A 15594-nucleotide genomic window follows, 5' to 3' on the forward strand; every position below is an offset into this window, starting at 1 on the left:
TCACCTACCTCTTCTGGGAGGGCCTTTCTCCCCTCAGGGTTGCTGGCCCCCACCAAGTCCTGATGGAGATGGGATCTGTTGGCGGCCATCTCCTTCCACCCGATGGCCTGGCTGGTGGCCCACAGAAGACTTGTGCAGCCTTAGGTTTGTTTGTTTAGTCGGCCTGATGGGGGAGCGGGGATTGTGATGCTTGACAATGTCATCCATGATAGAAGCAGCTTGCCACTCACAGGACCATCTGTGCGGACTGGGCAGGAGGGGGCGGTGCACTCATGCCTTTAGGGGCAGGCTTGAGCCTCTTCCAGGATTCATGGCTGTATTTTTTCATTATTCCGGATTGTCCGATTATATCCTCTGGTCACTGATTTGTAGATCTTTCTGTCCACTTTCCTTCAACTCAAGTACTTGTTCATTTTTGTTTAATGGTAAGTGCCAGATTATACATACACTATGTGGTCCATGTGCACTAAAATGTTTCCCCAACATGGAAGATCTGATGAGAACAAAGTATCAAATCTTTAGCAGCCAGTAGCAGAAATAATATACTTAGATAATAAAATGTAAAAGCCTCTACGTAGAAGATGAAAATCCAAAATAAATGTGGTTGCAGCCAAACTGGGGGCAGACTATGATGGCGAAAAAGGTATTATAAGGGCCTGGTATAATAACCTAGTGGCTGGAATCCTCAAGTAGGCACCAGTTCGTGTCCTGGCTGCTCTACTTTCCATCCAGCTCCCTGCTTGTGGCCTGGGAAAACAGAAGAGGACAGGCCCAAAGCCTTGGGACCCTGCACTCATGTGGGAGACCCGGAGGAAGCTCCTGTTTGTCTCTCCTCTCTGTAAATCTGATCTGCCTTTCCAATAAAGTAAATCTTTTAAAGATTTATTTATTTTTATTAAGATTTATTTGTTTTTCCTGTAAAGGTAGATTCACAGAGAGCAGAAGAGACAGAGACAAAGATCTTCCATCTTCTGGTTTGCTATCCAAATGACCCTCACAGCTAGACTGAGCCGATCTGAAGCCAGGAGCTTCTTGCATGTCCCCTGTGCGGATGCAGGGTCCCAAGGCTTTGGGCCGTCCTCCACTGCTTTCCCAGGCCACAGGCAGGAAGCTGGATGGGAAGCGGGGCAGCCAGGATTAGAACTGGTCCCATATGGGATCCTGGCAGTTGCAAGGCAAGGACTTTGTCTGCTAGGCTACTGCGCCAGGCCCTTCATTCACTGTTTTAATTACCTGTATCCAACGCGGTCACCTTCTGAGGTGTGTGGTCAGAACTACAATGTATGCACTTTGGGGGAACTTGCTGGGTGTCTCAGTTTGTACGGCGTTTTCAACATCCATTTATGGTGTCATCTATTACTTACGATTATCTCACTGAACAGAGACAGTTCAGCTTTTACCAGAAGGCTTGAACAGCTGAGATTTTTGTTTCGAATTTCCTTGTGACTCCAGACAATTTACTTGATGAGATGTGGGGCCATGCTTGGTTCTTGGAATCAGCTCCTTTATTTAGCTGGGACAGTGAGGTGAGGATTAGAAACTTTTGCAAAAAATAAACAAATAACTTTGGCATATTTTTAAAGCTTGGGAGGATTCATGGTTTTTTCGGTTTTTAAAGATTTATTTACTTTTATTGGAAAGTCAGATGTACAGAGAGAAGGAGAGACAGAGAGGAAGATTTTCCGTCTGATGATTCACTCCCCAAGTGGCCGCAATGGCTGGTGCTGCGGCGATCCAAAGCCAGGAGCCAGGAGCCTCTTCCAGGTCTCCCATGCGGGTGCAGGGTCCCAAGGCTATGGGCTGTCCTCAACTGCTTTCCCAGGCCACAAGCAGGGAGCTAGATGGGAAGTGGGGCCACCAGGATTAGAACTGTTGCTCATATGGGATCCCGGTGCATTCCAGGCGAGGACTTTAGCCGCTAGGCCACCATGCCGGGTCCAAAATAAATAAATCCAAAAAAACAAAAAAAAGTTCCAGGACTGGCATGGTAGCCTAGTGGCTATACTAGGATCCACATGGGTGCTGGTTTGTGTCTCAGCAGCTCTGCTTCCCATCCAGATCCCTCTTGTGGCCTGGGAAAGCAGTCAAGGACGGCCTGAAGCCTTGGGACCCTGCACCCGCATGGGAGACCTGGAAGAAGCTCCGGGGCTCCTGGCTTTGGATCGGTGCAGCACTGACTGTTGCAATCACTGTGGGAGTGAATCATCGGACGGAAAATCTTTCTCTCCTCCTCTCTGTATAACTGACTTGCAATAAAAATAAATAAATCTTCAAAAAAATCTTAAAAAAAGTATCAAATAAAGGGATAGATACTAGCAATAAGAGAAAAGAATTATCTTAATTTGAAAACTGTTTAAAATATACACAAAAGATCTGTATTTTTTGCAGTTTTTTTGAACACCTTAAGGTACAGGAGTGCCCTCTATTCTGGCTGTGAGTCCTGCACTGAGGTGTGATAGGTTAGATGCCCAGGGTTTCTAGGCAGTCTTGTGGGTCATGTGTTAGAAATGAATTTCCAGTTTGGAATTTTACCAGACAGCCAGGACATCCCTTCTGATCTTGCAGAAAATTAAAGGACTAGATAAACATGCTTTCTAAGACTTAGGATCTCCAACCATTTTGCATGACATTATTTGATGGCACTTTTTCTGTCACTTCATCCACACGCTTCTTTAGCCTGGGAAAGCAGTGGAAGATGGCCCAAAGCCTTGGGACCCTGCACCTGCGTGGGAGTAAGGAAGAAGCTCCTGATCAGCTCATCTCTGGCCATTGCGGTCATTTGGGGAGTGAATCATTGGACGGAAGATTTTCCTCTGTCTCTCCTCCTCTGTGTATCTGACTTTCCAATAAAAATAAATAAATCTTTCAAAAAAAAAAAAGAAAAAGACCCAATTAGATTCAGGAAAGACATGAAGTGCCTTAACAACAACAACAACAAAAACAAAAAAACCAACTTTATTTGGAATGTGTGTTGGGACAATGGTTCTGGTACCTTCATGTGCCCTACTTACTTCAAACACACTGCTATGGCATCTTTACCAAGGTCCTCACAGCTGTGATCGTTGGGGTGAGGAGAGCATGTCCTGTGTGCTCTCTGGAGCTAACCCGGCGATGGGGACCCCCAGAACCGCCTGGGGTGAAAGCTGCCTGCTGTGGGTCAGAGCTTCCTGTGGACCTTCTGGTGCTGGATGAGGTGCCCGTGCTGGTTGAAGGCGCGGCCGCACTCTGCACACTCGTAGGGCTTCTCGCCCGTGTGGATGCGCTGGTGCTGGATGAGCACCGAGTACTGGCTGAAGGCCTTGCCACAGCGGTTGCACTCGTAGGGCTTTTCGCCCGTGTGGGTCCTCAGGTGCACAATGAGAGTCGCCTTCAGGCTGAAGGCCTTGCCGCACTCCGTGCACTGGAAAGGCTTCTCACCTGTGTGGATCCTCTCGTGCTGGACCAGGGAGCGGCGTGCGCTGAAGGCATGGCCACACTCGCCACACACGTAAGGCTTCTCCCCAGTGTGCACCCGCTGGTGCTGGATGAGATGCGAGTGCTGAACAAAGGCCTTCCCACACTCATAGCATGCGTACGGCTTCTCCTCCGTGTGGATCCGCTCATGGTTCATCAAGGTGGAGCGGTGGCTGAAGGCCTTGCCGCACTCGCTGCACTCGTAGGGCTTCTCCCCGGTGTGTACGTTGTGGTGCTGGATGAGCACCGAGCGGTCACTGAAGGCCTTGCCGCACTCGCTGCACGTGTAGGGCTTCTCCCCGGTGTGGGTCCTCTGGTGTTGCAGCAAGGTCCGCTTCACACTGAAGGTTTTCCCACACTCACTGCACCTGTGGGGCTTCTCCCCGGTGTGCACACGCTGGTGGCTGCGCAGCACGGTGCTGTGGTTGAAGGCCTTCCCACACAGTGGACACACATACGGCCGCTCCCCCGTGTGGATCCGCTGGTGCTGGATGAGATGTGAGAGCTGAGTGAAGGCCTTCCGACACTCGAGGCACTCGTGAGGCTTCTCTCCCGTGTGTATCTTGTGATGCTGAGCGAGATCCGAGCTCACCCGGAAGGCTTTTCCACACTCGTTACACTCATAGGGCTTCTCCCCCGTGTGGATCCTTCTGTGCTTACTGAGGACGGAGCTTTGACTAAAGGCCTTCCCACACACCCCACACACATAGGGTTTCTCGCCAGTGTGGATTCGCTGATGCTGAAGGAGGTGGGAGCTCCGGCTGAAGCACTTCCCACACTCGATGCATATGTAGGGTTTCTCTCCACTCGGAGCTGCTGGGTGCTGAGTGACTGCCTTGCTTTGCTTCGACACCTGACCATTACGGTGGCCATCAGAGTTTGGGCAGACTGTCTTATTAGGTCCTTGATCGGTTCCCACCACAGTCAGATTCAACTCTGTATTTTGCTTCTGCTCTTTAGTCCCACATTCTGAAACAAATCGAGAGTGAAAATGTTAACACTGCCCCAAACTGCCCAATGGGGCCAGTATGGTGGTGCATCAGATCACAACCTCTTATAACTCCTCCTCTTCTAGTCCAGCTCTCTGCCAAAAGGCATCGACTACTTGAGCCCCTATCACCTGAGTGGGAGACCCGGATGAAGCTTGCGGCTCCTGGCTTCAGGTCTGGCAGTTAAGTCCATTTAAGGAGCAAACCAGTAGATGGAAGGACTCATTGCCTTTCACGTATTCTTTAAAAACCCGCAGAGTGCAGCCCTGACACTGGCTTTGCTGATGAAGGCACAGCGTACGTGCGTGTGGATACGAACAGGACAAGAGCAATCACTGGAGTCAGAAGACAATGTTTCCAAACAGGAAGCAGCCAAGGCTGGCAGGCACGTCACAGAGAAACCTGCAAACCCATCTGAGGCCATTCTCAGGCAGAGTATGTGGGGCACACAACAGCAGGGCACGCCCAGCACCACACCCACGGTGTGGTGCAGAACTTCAGTCTGTTCTGATTCCTTCTCTTCTGATTCCCCACATTAGCATCCAAGTCCTTCACACAGTTAAGTCTCTGTCTCTCTTGTTTCTTATTCTTTTTTTTTTTTAAGATTTATTTTATTTTCATTACAAAGTCAGATATACACAGAGAGGAGGAGAGACAGAGAGGAAGTGGAGCTGCCGGGATTAGAACCGGGGCCCACATGGGATCCCGACACGTTCAAGGCGAGGACCTTAGCCACTAGGCCACGCCGCCAGGCCCTCTTATTCTATCTTGATCAATGTTTGTGTTACTGGTTCATTCCCCAAATGCTTGTGGCCTGGCCAGGCAGAAGCCAGCAGCTGATAACTCAATCCAGGTCTCCCAATATTTGAGCCATCACTGCTGCTGTCCCGGGTTCCGCTGCAAGAAGCTGGAATCAGGACTTGAGCACCACAATCTGGGACGTGGGGATCCCCGTGTCCTGACTGCTCTACCAGACCGCTGCCCCTTCCCTGCCCTGCTTTCTAACTTTAGTATCATGATTGTTTTTATAGTTTCAACTTGTCCCAGTATTTCTTCAGGTGTGATATATACCACACATATGGTATAAAACACAATACTGTGCTTCTGTTTCTCCCTTTCCTGTTATTGCTGTCACACATCTGACATCAATATAATCTCGCAGCTAGAGTGAGGGGCACCCTGTGGGTCCTGGATGTGTGGAGCTCCGAGGGACAGTAGCGCCCGAGAGCTAGCTGCTCAGTATGTCAGTGGAGCTGCTCCCCCTGGGTGCTAAATCAGACCTGGCAGAGGAGGCCACTCCTCTGGTCCCCTCACTGCAGAGTCAAGCAGTCTTGCAGGATGGTGGGGGCAGTGCTGCAAAGGACACAGCCAATTCAGAGATGGGAGGGATGCAAACCGCAGCCTGAGGGGAGAGCCTTGGGCCTGTGGGACCCTGGGGAGCTCTGCCCCGAGGACAGTCCAACAGTGCTAAGCGGGTGGAGACCAGGGTTGGGTTAAGGTTGACCCAGGAACCTGGGACTTAGCTCAGGTGTGCCACGAAGGTGGCAGAGACCCAAGTATAAACTCCCTTCTGTGCCTCTTTCTTCGTTCCTTCTTTATCTCAGATCTACTTGTCTGAAGGAGATTCTCCAGCTACCAGCTCAACCCAAATAGCTGCAATGGCTGGGGAGGATCAGGCTGAACCCTAACCCTAACCCTAACCCTAACCCTAACCCTAACCCTAACCCTCACCCTAGCCCTAACCCTCACCCTCACCTTAACCCGAACCCTCACCCTAACCCTCACCCTAGCCCTAACCCTCACCCTCACCTTAACCCTAACCCTCACCCTAACCCTAACCCGTACCTGTACCCGAACCCTCACCCTAACCCTGACCCTCACCCTCACCCTAACCCTTCACCCTCACCCTAACCCTCGAATGTCTTTGGTGTCTCTTACATGGGTAGCAGAGCCCCAAACACTTGGATTACCACCCACTGCTTCTCCAAGCACATTAGCAGCGAGCTGGATTTTAAGTGGGCAGCCAGGATTTGAACTGGCATTCTGACTTGCAAGCAGCCCTGCAGTACCAGCCCCTGCTTTACGCCTTTCTAAGTCAATCAGATAATGCTCAAAACCTACACATTCTACCCTCCCAAGACCTGCCGTATGCCCCAGTCTTGTCCTCACCTGGCCCCACACGCCCACCTTCCATCCTTTGCACTGAGCTCTACCTGCCGTATGCCCCAGTCTTGTCCTCACCTGGCCCCACACGCCCACCTTCCATCCTTTGCACTGAGCTCTACCTGCCGTATGTCCCAGTCTTGTCCTCACCTGGCCCCACACGCCCACCTTCCATCCTTTGCACTGAGCTCTACCTGCCGTATGCCCCAGTCTTGTCCTCACCTGGCCCCACACGCCCACCTTCCATCCTTTGCACTGAGCTCTACCTGCCACATTTCCTTGGATGCCTTTCAAGGGTGAGGGCTGATGGATCGGGTCGCACCACGTGGAGTCAGTTCTGTCAGCAGCCCACAGCTCTGCCCAGGACCCATCTGGTCTTCAGTGAAGGAGGGCAGCTCTGCTCACCTGAATGGTCATTTCCTGGGTGTGTGCTCTTCTCTGCCTCATTTCCATCCAGGACCCAGGGGTCTTCCCCTCGTTCCAGCTGGGAGATCACAATGGGCTTGGATCCTGGGATTCCTGTTCATGGGGAAGGAAGTCCCTGTTTACACAATTCACCAGGGCACTTGGACATTAAGATTGATTGGATCAACATCCTGCCAGAGCTGAGCTCCAAGGAGGCATCTATTGGGACACCTCCAGGACCAGCTTGCCTGAGGTCTTCATCCCAACCCACACATAGACGAGGCCTGCTCAAGGTCTTACCCAGTGAAACCACATTCCCGTAAGTCTCCATCATCACATTCCGGTAGAGGCCTCTCTCAGCTGGGCCCAGCTGGTTCCATTCCTCCTGAGAAAGCAGCACGGCTACGTCATCGAAGGTCACCTGGGCCTGCAAGGACAGGAGCTGTTGACAGCCAAGACAGAGTCTCAATCTTGTGATAGAAGAAGCTGTTTGTGCCGGGTGGCTGGGGAGTTGGCACACCCTGTGACTCACCAGGGTGATGGGGAAGGGCCATGGAATTCAAGGGGTACAGCAACGCCCAGGTTGCCATCAGGGCTCTGGACACAGGAAGACATACAGGAGCTTCGGTGAGGGTCCCTGCTCACCTCAAGTCCTGATGGGGGTAGGAGCTGGGCGGCTGCCATGATTCAGTCTTCTGGAGCTTTCTTTTGAGGGCTGAAATTGGAGGAGCCTGTGGGTTGAAAGAGGAAGGGGACATGAGGGGTCCAGTGTTGCTTACCACAGACCCCAATTTCCTAGGAGCCCAGGGGTTCCTGGTCCTCTGTGTAGGTCAGCGAACGGGGCTGAAGTGACTAGGGGGTGCAGGCTGCAGGGCCAAGAAGTCTGAGCAGGCCCAGCACGATGGCTCAGTGGCTGAATCCTCGCCTTGCACATGCCAGGATCCCATATGGGCACCAGTTTGTGTCCCAGCTGCTCCATTTCCCATCTAGCTCTGCTTGTGATCTGGGAAAGCAGAGCCTTGAGACCCTGTACCTGCATAGGAAACCCAGAAGTTCCCAGGTCTCCTGGCTTTGGATTGGCTCAGCTCTGGCCGTTGCAGCCACTTGGGGAGTAAGCCAGCAGACAGAAGATCTTTCTGTCTCTCCTTCTCTCCCTCAATCTGATCTGCCTTTCCAATAAAAATAAATCTTAAAAAAAAAAAAAAGAAAGAAATCTGAGCAACAGGTAGAGAGACAGGGTTCACCCAGAGCTTCTGGGGTCGCGGGGACAGTCAGTGAGGGTCTGCTTACCTGGGCCCATGTCCTGCCTGTGAACAAGGACAGCTGTTCTCCAGGGACCCATGTGTTGCTGTCATTGACACTGGGCCAAATGCCTCCCAACACCGTTTCAAGGAGACGGGGCCTGGCAACCAGGGTGGCACTTGGTGGTTCTGTTCAAGGTCCTTACTCCTGTGGAACTTCAGCGCCCAGGCTGAGCAGATTCAGGTAGTCCTGGTGTTTAACAGAGTCCACGTGACCCAGGGATTTGGTCATCTGGGGCTGACAGGTGCTGGCTTTTAACCAGGACAAAGGTAGGCTGGGTATCTGACACCCAGATGACCAGGCAAGGCAGGAGTGCTGAGAACTGTCCTAGTTTGTTCCGTAGAAAGTGGGTTCATAGGCCCGGCGGCGTGGCCTAGCAGCTGAAGTCCTCACCTTGAAAGCCCCGCGATCCCATATGGGCACCGGTTCTAATCCTGGCAGCACCGCTTCCCATCCAGCTCCCTGCTTGTGGCCTGGGAAAGCAGTCGAGGACGGCCCAATGCATTGGGACCCTGCACCCGCGTGGGAGACCTGGAAGAGGTTCCAGGTTCCCGGCTTCGGATCGGCGTGCAGCGGCTGTTGCAGCTCACTTGGGGAGTGAATCATCGGACGGAAGATCTTCCTCTCTCTCTCTCCTCCTCTCTGTATATCTGACTTTGTCATAAAATAAATAAATCTTTAAAAAAAAAAAAAGAAAGAAAGTGGGTTCATAGTCTCCTGGAGGGTTGAGATCTCCAGGCAACAGGGAAACAGGAAACCAGCCAGTGAGCAACGGCTTGGGTCACTGAGGGGAAAGCAGAATACAACAGCCCTGTGTACTTGCTCAGCGGGCACCGTGACTGGGGTGGGCAGTGTCGGGATGCTGGAGGGCTCAGCGGGCACCATGACCAGGGAGGACCATGTCGGGATGCTGGAGGGCTCAGAGGGCACTGTGACAGGAGTGGGCAGTGTCGGGATGCTGGAGGGCTCAGTAGGCACCATGACCAGGGAGGGCCATGTCGGGATGCTGGAGGGTTCAGCGGGCACCGTGTCAGGAGTGGGCAGTGTCGGGATGCTGGAGGGCTCAGTGGGCATCGTGACAGGGAGGGCCATGCAGGGATGCTGGAGGAAAGGACTTGGGGGCCCAACGTAGGAGCCATCACAAGCCTGTCCTCTTCACATTTCAGACAGCTCTCGGGAACATTCCCAATAAACCCACAGCCGCTTCTCAGGAGAAGAACAGAGGAGTTGAGTGTGGCAAGAGGCCAGTTCAGCCTCTATTCTGTCCCCTAGATGCATATGCGTACTGTGGAAGAGAAATACAATTCTAACCAGAGCTCCAAAGGTGGAGGATTAAAGGAGCGAGTCAAATCCATAATTCCTTTGAATCTGAAAGGCTGGAAGCTGAAAGATGGCAGTGGGGCCTCCCAGCCCAGTTACCAAGGGCTAATGTCACCAAACCAGCCAGCTGCTGCTGACATAGGGACATATGGAGCCAGACGCAGACACTGAGAAATTGTGCTTTCAGTTCAGTGGGAACTCAGTTAGGGAGGCCAAACAATCCTTTTTGATTTAGTGTGACAGTAACAAAGCCTACTGGCTCTGCTCTTGCCCTGGCCCTGACACTCGCCCACTTTCTCTCCCAACACACTGACCCTTCCTGTGAGTCTCTCAATGTCCATTCTCCCAGGAACAACACCATGTCCAGTGGACGCTCTTTCTATAGTACCCCTTCCATAGGCAACACTGTTTCCTGTCCTTGCAGCATCCTGCAAGACAGAGCCATGCCAATCCTGTCACCGTCTCTCTACTGCTGGCAGAGAGGACGGCTTCCCAGGCCTTCCTCATCCCCTCCACGTCTTGTTTAGCTGGCCATGTGAGCCTCCTGTCCTTGTCCGAATGTGAATTTGACCTCTGAGACCCCCATGCATGTATGCCCCCCCATGCATGTGCATCCTCTGTGGATGGCTGCAGGATGATGCAGACCAAGCCTGGTCACCCAGAGCAGAATGTGAGCTGACTCCAGGAGAGTCCTGTTTGAGGCTGTGGAGCTGCTCTTGCACCTTCCTCTGACTCAACATCTTCACTTCAAGCTTTTACAGCATTTCAGCCCCTCACCATCCCACCCCTCAACTTCCCCCTTGGGGACCTGTCCCCAGCTTGGTCTGGGAAACCACATAACCCTCCTCTCCTCCCTCTTCTCTCATCTCTCACTCCTCTAGTATTTTCCAAGTGCACCTAGAACCTGGCACACAGTCCAACCCTTATCCTTGCCCACTGCCCCCACTCCCACAGCTGGCAGCAGGTGTCATGTCCCCCAGTTTCCCCCCTCCCTTATGGGAAGCAGCGACTGTCCTCAGGACCCAGCTCTCCACCAGCTCCTAGGAGGCTGCCCTGGAGCCCTCCATCTTCTTTAGACCCTGCAGCCCCTTCCCTCTGCCCCAGCAGCCTCAACCGGCTCTCACATCATTGCTTCCTGCTGCGCCAGTAGCCCAGATGTGGGCCCAGCAGTGGAGACCACAGTTGAACACTTACCAACTAAATGAACGAAATTAGGAAAATGATGAGGTCATAGCTTGCATCTTCAGAAGAGCACCAAGGTCAGTACCTGTTGCTCACAAGGCAGGGTGGGACCGCTGCTCACTGTCAGAAAGGCCACGGGGCCTTGGGCCCATCAGTAGATTCCCTGCACAGATGCAAGGATGGCGACACAAGCAGACACCAACAGTTCTACACTCAGCACGTGGTTTGGGCTGCTGGATGGCGTGTGAAAGTCCAGGCTAGAGACAGCTTTAGATGGTAAGCGATGACTCCAAACCCTAGAACAGCACGTGTGTCACAGGGGCCTGGGGCTGAGCCCTGCCTCATCCCGTAAACCCGGGAGATGAAATACTCTGTAGGGCGCACGAAGTTACCATAGCTAGTGAGAGGACAGTGCTCAGAGCTGACACTGCTGGCCAAGGCTGCGGGCAGCTCCACAGCCTCAAACAGGACTCTCCTGGAGTCAGCTCAACATTCTACTCTGGATGACCAGGCTTGGTCTGCATCATCCTGCAGCCATCCACAGAGGATGCAATTAGATTACATGGAGAACAGACTCCAAAGGCAAGTATGTGGACTGTATGTGGCAAGGACAGGGAAAAAGATGGCTCTGTGGGCTTTAACAACAGAGGGACCTCACCCGATTTCCCTCTAAAGAAGACTGGAGAGAGGGCTGTCTTTTTTTTTTTTTTTAATTTTTATTGGAAAGTCAGATGTACAGAGAGGAGGAGAGACAGAGAGGAAGATCTTCTGTCTGTTGATTCACTCCCCAAGTGGCCACAACTGCACCAATCCAAAGCCAGGAGCCAGGAGCCAGGAGCCTCTCCTGGGTCTCCCACGCCGGTACAGGGCCAAAGGCTTTGTCCTGTCCTTGACTGCTTTCCCAGGCCACAAGCAGGGAGCTGGATGGGAAGTGGAGCTGCGGGGATTAGAACCGGTGCCCATATGGGATCCTGGCACATTCAAGGCAAGGACTTTAGCTGCTAGGCTACCATGCAGGGCCTGGGGGCAAGTCTTACAGCAGCAGAAAAGGAAAGCCTTATCAGATCTCTGCTGGGGAGGACCTTCCCATATTGCTAAGCAAAATGTGTGTGAAAGTATGGTTGCAGTCTGCTAAAAAAAATGTACAAAATGAAGTTTAAAGTGCCACTAAATAGTCTTTGACAGGTCCAGGTGTGTGTCTCAACCAGAGACCCACAAGAAAGCACACAGCTGTTCAGGGGGTGGAAACGGGCCGCAGAACCCCGAGGCTTAATTTCAGGGTCCACTCTGCAGGAACACAGGCACTCGGGTGAAAAAGATAGGGATGGGGTTTTTTAAAAAATTATAATCCTGGGTCTGGCATTAAGGCACAGAAGGCTGAGCGGCCAACTACAATGCTGGCATCCCTTATGGGGCAAGTTTGAGTCCCATCTGTTCTATTTCCAATCCACCTCTTTGCTAATGTGCTCAGGAAGCCCCGAGTGATGTCCCAAGTACACACAGCAGATGTGGCTGGCTTCCTGGCTCCTGACTGCAGCCTTGTCCACTCCTGGCTGCCGTGTGGCCATCTGAGAAGTTAACCAGCATATGCAAGATATCTCTCTTTCTAACTGGTTTGCAAGTAAATAATTAAATCTTTAAAAAAACATAAATAATACAAAGTTTTTTCAAAAAACAATAAACCTGGCCCTGGCGCAATGGTTCAGTGGCTAAATCTTCACATTACATGCACCAGGATTCCTGTATGGGCGACAGTTCTAATCCCAGCGGCCCCACTTCCCATCCAGCTCCCTGCTTGTGGCCTGGGAAAGCAGTGGAGGATGGCTAAAGGCCTTGGGACCCTGCAACTGCATGGGAGACCTGGGAGAAGCTCCTGGCTCCTGGCTTCGGATCGGCTCAGTTCTAGCCATTGTGGCAACTTGTGGAGTGAACCAGCGGATGGAAGATGTCTCTCTCTGTATCTCCTTCTCTCTGTAATTTGCCTCTCAAATAAAAATAAATAAATCTTCCCCCCCAAATAAAAATCCTGCCTCATAATGAGTGCTTTAGGGGTACTGGACCTCGGGGTTAGGGCTGGAAGGCACAGGAAGTGTGAGGAGCCCCTCATGGGCTGTCCCATCACGGCATCTGGGCAAATGCTGACTGCACCCACCAGGGTCACAGCGGGCATGACCCCGCCCACTGGTCAAACCTATTCACTTCAGAATCAGGAGTTTTATCTCAGAGTCTCCCTAGGAAATAACCTAAAACAAAAGCAAAACCAGACCAAAGTTCTCAGCAGCAAGAGGCACTCGGAGTAACCCAGCCAGAAGCTGCACTCTGCAGCTAGGCTGGGCTCGGGCAGTGGGACGGGCAGCGGGACACCAGAGGACCTGACAACACACAGTGTTTCCCGATATTTCAGAGCTTTAGGAATCTGCCTACAGCCGAGCTGACAGCCTGCCCGCCCCTCCTCAGAGGACACACAGGGGTGCAGCCCTCTAGCGTGGCAGCGCCCACGGGGAAAACCCATCCAGGCCAGCCACACTCAGCGGAAACCATGGAGGGGGACAGACGAGGCAAGAAGGCCGGGGCGCCCCGGGAAGCTGACGTCCACGCGAGGGCCGGGCACCCCGGAAAGATCACGTCCACGCGAGAATTCAGGGGCACCCCGGAAAGATCACGTCCACGCGAGAATTCAGGGGCACCCCGGAAAAATGACGTCTACGCGAGAAGTCAGGGGCACCCCGGAAAGATGACATCCACGCGAGGGCCGGGCACCCTGGAAAGCGACGCACAGGCCTGGGCCCCGCACCGGCCCCCGCGCCTCCGCCGCCTCGGCGCGAGCACAGGGCACCGACCGCCCACGCGCCCACTCACCGCCCACGCACACTCACCGCCCACGCGCACTCACCGTCCACGCCGCAGCGTCGCGCGAAGGGCCGGGAGCGGGCAGCGCCCTCAGACAAAGGGGCTGCCCCGCCCCGCGAGCGCAGCGGCCAATCGCCGGGAGGCACGCCCCCTCAGGGCCCGCCCTTCCTCCCGGGCCACCAATCCCGAGGCGCGACGCCAGCCAGCCCGGCGTCTGCACCGCCTGGCGCGCAGGGTGCCTTCCTCGGTGATCGACAGCTGGGCAGCGCTCCGGAGACACCGAGCCCAAGGCCTCCGAGTGCCTAGAGAGGCCGCGCTACGCCTTGCGCCGCAGCACCGGGATCCCGCCACAGTTCCGGTGTCCGCGCAGGACCGCTCCGGCCGCCCTCGGCTTGGAGCAGCTGTCTTTCCGCACCTCTCGCCCCGCCGCCATGGCCCCGAGGCCGTGGTGTTGGTTCCGCGAGGCCAGACGTGCCGGCGGCGGTCTTGGTCGCCCGGACTGTTCTGGAATGAAGCCGGCCCCGCGGGGCTCGCGAAGCGCTCCCCGCCCCGAGCACCGGAGAGGCCCCTTGGTGTCCCCGGGTGCTAAAGGCCACCCACAGGCGTCCGGCATTCCCGGGGTCGCTGACCCGCCGGGGAGCGGCCGCCCGGCTGGGCCGGTCGGAGAGAGAGGGAGCGCCCCCTGTGCAGCCAGGGGTTCGAGCTCTGGTGAGGAACCATCGCAGAGGCACAGCAGTGGCAGGGCAGCCGAGGTGTGAGCGGCCCGCCTGGCCCAGCCGGTTAACATTTATTTAAATCATTTGAAAGGCAGGTTTACGGAGAGACTCTTCCATCGATTGGCTCTCCCAGGTGTCCCCAGCAGCCAGGGTTGAACATGTCCGGAGCCCGAGTTTCTTCCAGGTCTCCCACTGGAGTGCAGGGGCGCAAGCTTGTGGCCCATCTGCTGCTTTCCCAGGCCATGAGCAGGGAGCTGCAGCGAAGTGGAGGAGCCAGGCCTTGGACCTTAGATGGGCTAAGTGGGGTGCTGGGGGGAGGTGGTGGGTTAACTCATGATGACTGTCCTCCAGGTCACGTGTATGCACAGAACCTGCGTGGAACAAGGCGCTTCCATCTTTTTCTCCCCCTGCCTGCTTGTGAGATGTGGCCACCTGTGTGGAAGTGCTCCCAGGCTGTCTTCCGTGAGGGGACGGTCCATCAGACTCTCCCCCGAAATTATTTGAGAGGCGAAGAAACAGAGGGAGGGGAGGAGGGAGAGAGAGAAACCCCATCTATTGTGCAATCTCCAAGTAACCTCAGTGGCTGGTTGGGCCAGAGCTGAGGCCACGAGCTGGGAACCTGGCCCACGTCTCACCTGAGTGGCAGGAGCCCAAGTACTTGAGGGATCATTGCTGCCTGTTAAGGATTGCATTAACGGAAACGAATTGAGCCTGAGCCTGGCTCAAACCCAGGCACCATGATGTGGGATGTGAACACCTTAACTATTCTGTTAAATGCCTGTCCCCTGTGCATGTTATCTAATAATCTTTTCATATGTGTTTCTCAAAGTTGAAGTGATACGGATAGTCTTAGGCCAGGGCCCCGCGTTTGGAAGCCACACTTCCTCTGCTCACCTAGGAGTCGGCTGACCCTGACCTTTCATGACCTGGAACCTGAAAGGGTGGTGCTGTGTGGTGCAAACACTCCTTCCCAAGCCCCCATAGAAGCCCACGTTGGGGAGGGGCTGCTCTCTGGTCTGTGTGCCTCCTGGCTGCTTCACACAGGGATTCCAGGGACAGAGGGGAGCACGCTCCCTTCCCCTTTCTGGCTCACTCTCCCTGAGCATGGCCCACACTGGTTTGTGTTATTCACTTCTGAATGAACTTTACCACTTGCCTAAGCCATGTCAGTGCCTGTGCTTAAATGCTTAAGAGGAAAAAAGCTAGGAAGCTTG

At 53.9% G+C, this 15594-nt stretch overlaps 1 protein-coding gene across 3 annotated transcripts; it reads right to left on the bottom strand.

The window, feature by feature from the left end:
• Nucleotides 1-3034: 3034 nt before the first annotated feature.
• LOC101529179 (zinc finger protein 250) lies at nucleotides 3035-13746 on the bottom strand. 3 transcript variants are annotated; one of them, XM_004580900.2, is made up of 5 exons: nucleotides 13708-13746; nucleotides 7656-7741; nucleotides 7311-7437; nucleotides 7011-7124; nucleotides 3035-4422 (listed from the first exon to the last, which is right to left on the bottom strand). In XM_004580900.2, the coding sequence occupies exons 2-5, from the start codon at nucleotides 7692-7694 to the stop codon at nucleotides 3158-3160; spliced, it is 1545 nt and encodes a 514-aa protein (XP_004580957.2). In that variant the 5' UTR covers nucleotides 7695-7741; nucleotides 13708-13746; the 3' UTR covers nucleotides 3035-3157. The 3 variants fall into 3 exon arrangements, with proteins under 3 accessions (XP_004580957.2, XP_058515427.1, XP_058515426.1); XM_058659444.1 differs by having other exon boundaries at nucleotides 7311-7452; nucleotides 13708-13722; XM_058659443.1 differs by lacking the exon at nucleotides 13708-13746 and having other exon boundaries at nucleotides 7311-7452; nucleotides 7656-8180.
• Between the last annotated feature and the right edge of the window lie 1848 nt (nucleotides 13747-15594).

This window comes from Ochotona princeps, unplaced genomic scaffold (assembly GCF_030435755.1).
Source record: "Ochotona princeps isolate mOchPri1 unplaced genomic scaffold, mOchPri1.hap1 HAP1_SCAFFOLD_121, whole genome shotgun sequence".
Lineage (NCBI taxonomy): Eukaryota > Metazoa > Chordata > Mammalia > Lagomorpha > Ochotonidae > Ochotona > Ochotona princeps.